Below are 2,500 nucleotides of genomic sequence, written 5' to 3' on the forward strand. Positions count from 1 at the left end.
GGGTACATAAACTAAAGTCATTCAATTTCATAACTTTTTATTATAAAAATTACTACTTTATGTACAAAAATACAGAAAAATAGATATACATTATGTACAGAGCGGCCAAGCAAGAGATCATAGGTTCGGTACAGACTAGTGGCCGCTCGCTTTACAATCTCACTCTCAACAACACATCCACACATCTAACAACATCCTCGCTGCACACATTCGACACACTGATATCACTCGACAAGGCAAAGGCAGTTATACTCCTGATGTGTTTAATAATAAATAGACTCCCTAAAATAGTATCATTTTGTGACTCGGTTCATGGGACTCGGAAGGCAAGTGGGATTGCGTTCCTCTTGAAAATCTATAGCGTGGACTCCTATGATTAAGTGCGACACACACTTAGGTTTATCACTGTTTCTCTAAGGCTAATTCCGTAACACTGTATTTTGGGGTTTTCACAGTGCTATGGAAGGTGTGACCTGTTTATCAAGGGGCTGAGGCGAAGGTGCGCCTTTCAACTAATTAACTAATTTGCGTAAGTAGATTATTCGCAGGTAACACGTGTCTCCGTGATAAGACCACAGGAGGCGTTCGTGTTAAATTATCATTAATTCGTAATTAAAAATAAAAAGGCATTAGTGCTTCGCAAACAACAAAAATGCAACTGTTAAAAAAAAAGAAAGTGATGTGTTAAGTGATCATAACATTGTTAAATATCGTCAAACAGCAAAAACAAGCAAACAAAACACAGGACCAAGAGGAAAAATAAGAACCAATTACAGAAAATCCAAGAACATGTAACAGGAACTCGGTGACTAGCATGTGTTACCAAGGGCGGTGGGGGTGGGGGGAGGGGGGTAACTCCCAAGGGATTACGGTGCTTTGAGCGAGACCTTGTGACTGTGACTGCTTCGACCAAGGCTCTCTTCCTCCGAATGCTCTCCGAAGCAAGATCTGTGGATCGGGTTTGCGTTCGTCGAGAAGCAACTTGGAAGAGCTGAATCTCGTCCGGAGGCTCGGCTCTTGGCCCGAGGAAGAGGAGGGGGTAGAACCCGCTCGCCAAGACACCGCAAAGACCTTTCATTTCTGTTTTTCTTGATGCGCCTCCCGCCAGGGCGTCGGGCGGCGGCGGGAGACTCACAGGCACTGCGGAGGAAGGGCGTGGCGCCGGGGCATCACAGGCACTGGTAGGGCAAGCTCGGGTAGTGCATGTACTGGCTGTGCGCGGCGCCGGGGTGGAAGGCGCTGCCCATGGCGCCGGCCCAAGGGTCGCCCTCGCCCTCCACGCAGTAGGGCGCGGGAGGGCCCAGCGCGCCGCCTTGGTACATGCTCACGTCGCTGGGCGTCTGGGGCGGCACGGGCGCGTTGCTGACGCCCACGCTCAGGCTTAGGTGCTGCGGGTGCTGCGGCGTGCGGGCGTCGAAGCCCTTGAGCGTCTCGCTGAGCGCCCAGATGTAGTTGTGGGCGAAGCGCAGCGTCTCGATCTTGGTGAGCTTGGTGTCGTCGGGCGCCGTGGGCAGCACGGTGCGCAGGCGCTCCAGGGCGTTGTTCAGCATGTGCATGCGATGCCGCTCGCGGTCGTTGGCCTTCATGCGGCGGTTGCGGCGGATCTTGGCGATGTGCTGCGGGCTCCTCGCACGCCCGCGCAGCCCGCCCGCGCGCCCCGAGCCGCCCTTGCGCCGCCGACTCTCGCCGCACTCCGACTTCTTGTCCGAATCGCGCTCTTGGCTCGCGTCGCCGTCGTCGTCGTCGTCGTCGTCGTCCTCGGCCACCGAGTCGTCCGAGATCTGCTCCTCCTTGAGGGGCATGACGCCCATCTCCTGAAGCAGCCCCGAGAAGGAGGCCGACGGCGACGGCGCCGAGGACGACTCCGGAGTCTGGCCGTTGGGAGAGTGGCGGAGCGGGTTCTCCTTGTCGTGGGGGGGCGGGGACACGCGGAGGCGCTTGGCGGTCGGGCACGAGTCCACGCGGTCGGGCGAGGGCTGCGGGAGGGCGCTGCGGGCGGGCGGGAGAGCGGCGCCACACGAGGGGGCGGGGGCGTGGAGGGCGGGCCCGTGCGTGGAGTGGGCGGGGGAGGTCATGATGAGACTGCCGTGGTGTGGGCGCGAGGGAGAGCCCATGACTCCGAGGGCGTGGGCGGGCCGAGTGGGAGATGCCACGCCGTGAGGGCCAGTAGCGTGGGCGGGGCGAGTGGGAGATGCCACGCCGTGGGGGCCTGTGGCGTGGGCGGGCGTGTTCCTGGTGGGCGACGAAAGCGTCAGGAGGCCGTGGGCGTGGGGAGCCACAGGGTGCGTGGGCGTAGGAGGGCTCGGGCGCAGCGCTGATGACATTGCTCCTGGGGAAGGCATCGCCACCTGGGGGAGAGAAGGAGACAGGTTAACCTAATGCTTTTTTTTTCGTCATATGAGAGAGAGAGAAAAAGAGAAAGAGAGAGAGAGAGAGAGAGAGAGAGAGAGAGAGAGAGAGAGAGAGAGAGAGAAAGAGAGAAAGAGAGAAAGAGAGAAGA

The 2,500-nt window shown here is 57.6% G+C and overlaps 1 protein-coding gene across 1 annotated transcript in view; it reads right to left on the reverse strand.

Moving 5' to 3' along the window:
- Nucleotides 1-24: 24 nt before the first annotated feature.
- The window catches only part of LOC113812887 (uncharacterized), a 3,238-nt gene continuing 762 nt past the window's right edge, over nt 25-2,500 (reverse strand). The window contains exon 2 of the mRNA XM_027364807.2: nt 25-2,348. Within this exon, the coding sequence (XP_027220608.2) occupies nt 1,170-2,348 (1,179 nt within the window). The 3' untranslated portion in view covers nt 25-1,169. The remainder of the gene's footprint in view (nt 2,349-2,500) is intronic.

This window comes from Penaeus vannamei, chromosome 30 (genome assembly GCF_042767895.1).
Source record: "Penaeus vannamei isolate JL-2024 chromosome 30, ASM4276789v1, whole genome shotgun sequence".
NCBI classification, from domain to species: Eukaryota; Metazoa; Arthropoda; class Malacostraca; order Decapoda; family Penaeidae; genus Penaeus; species Penaeus vannamei.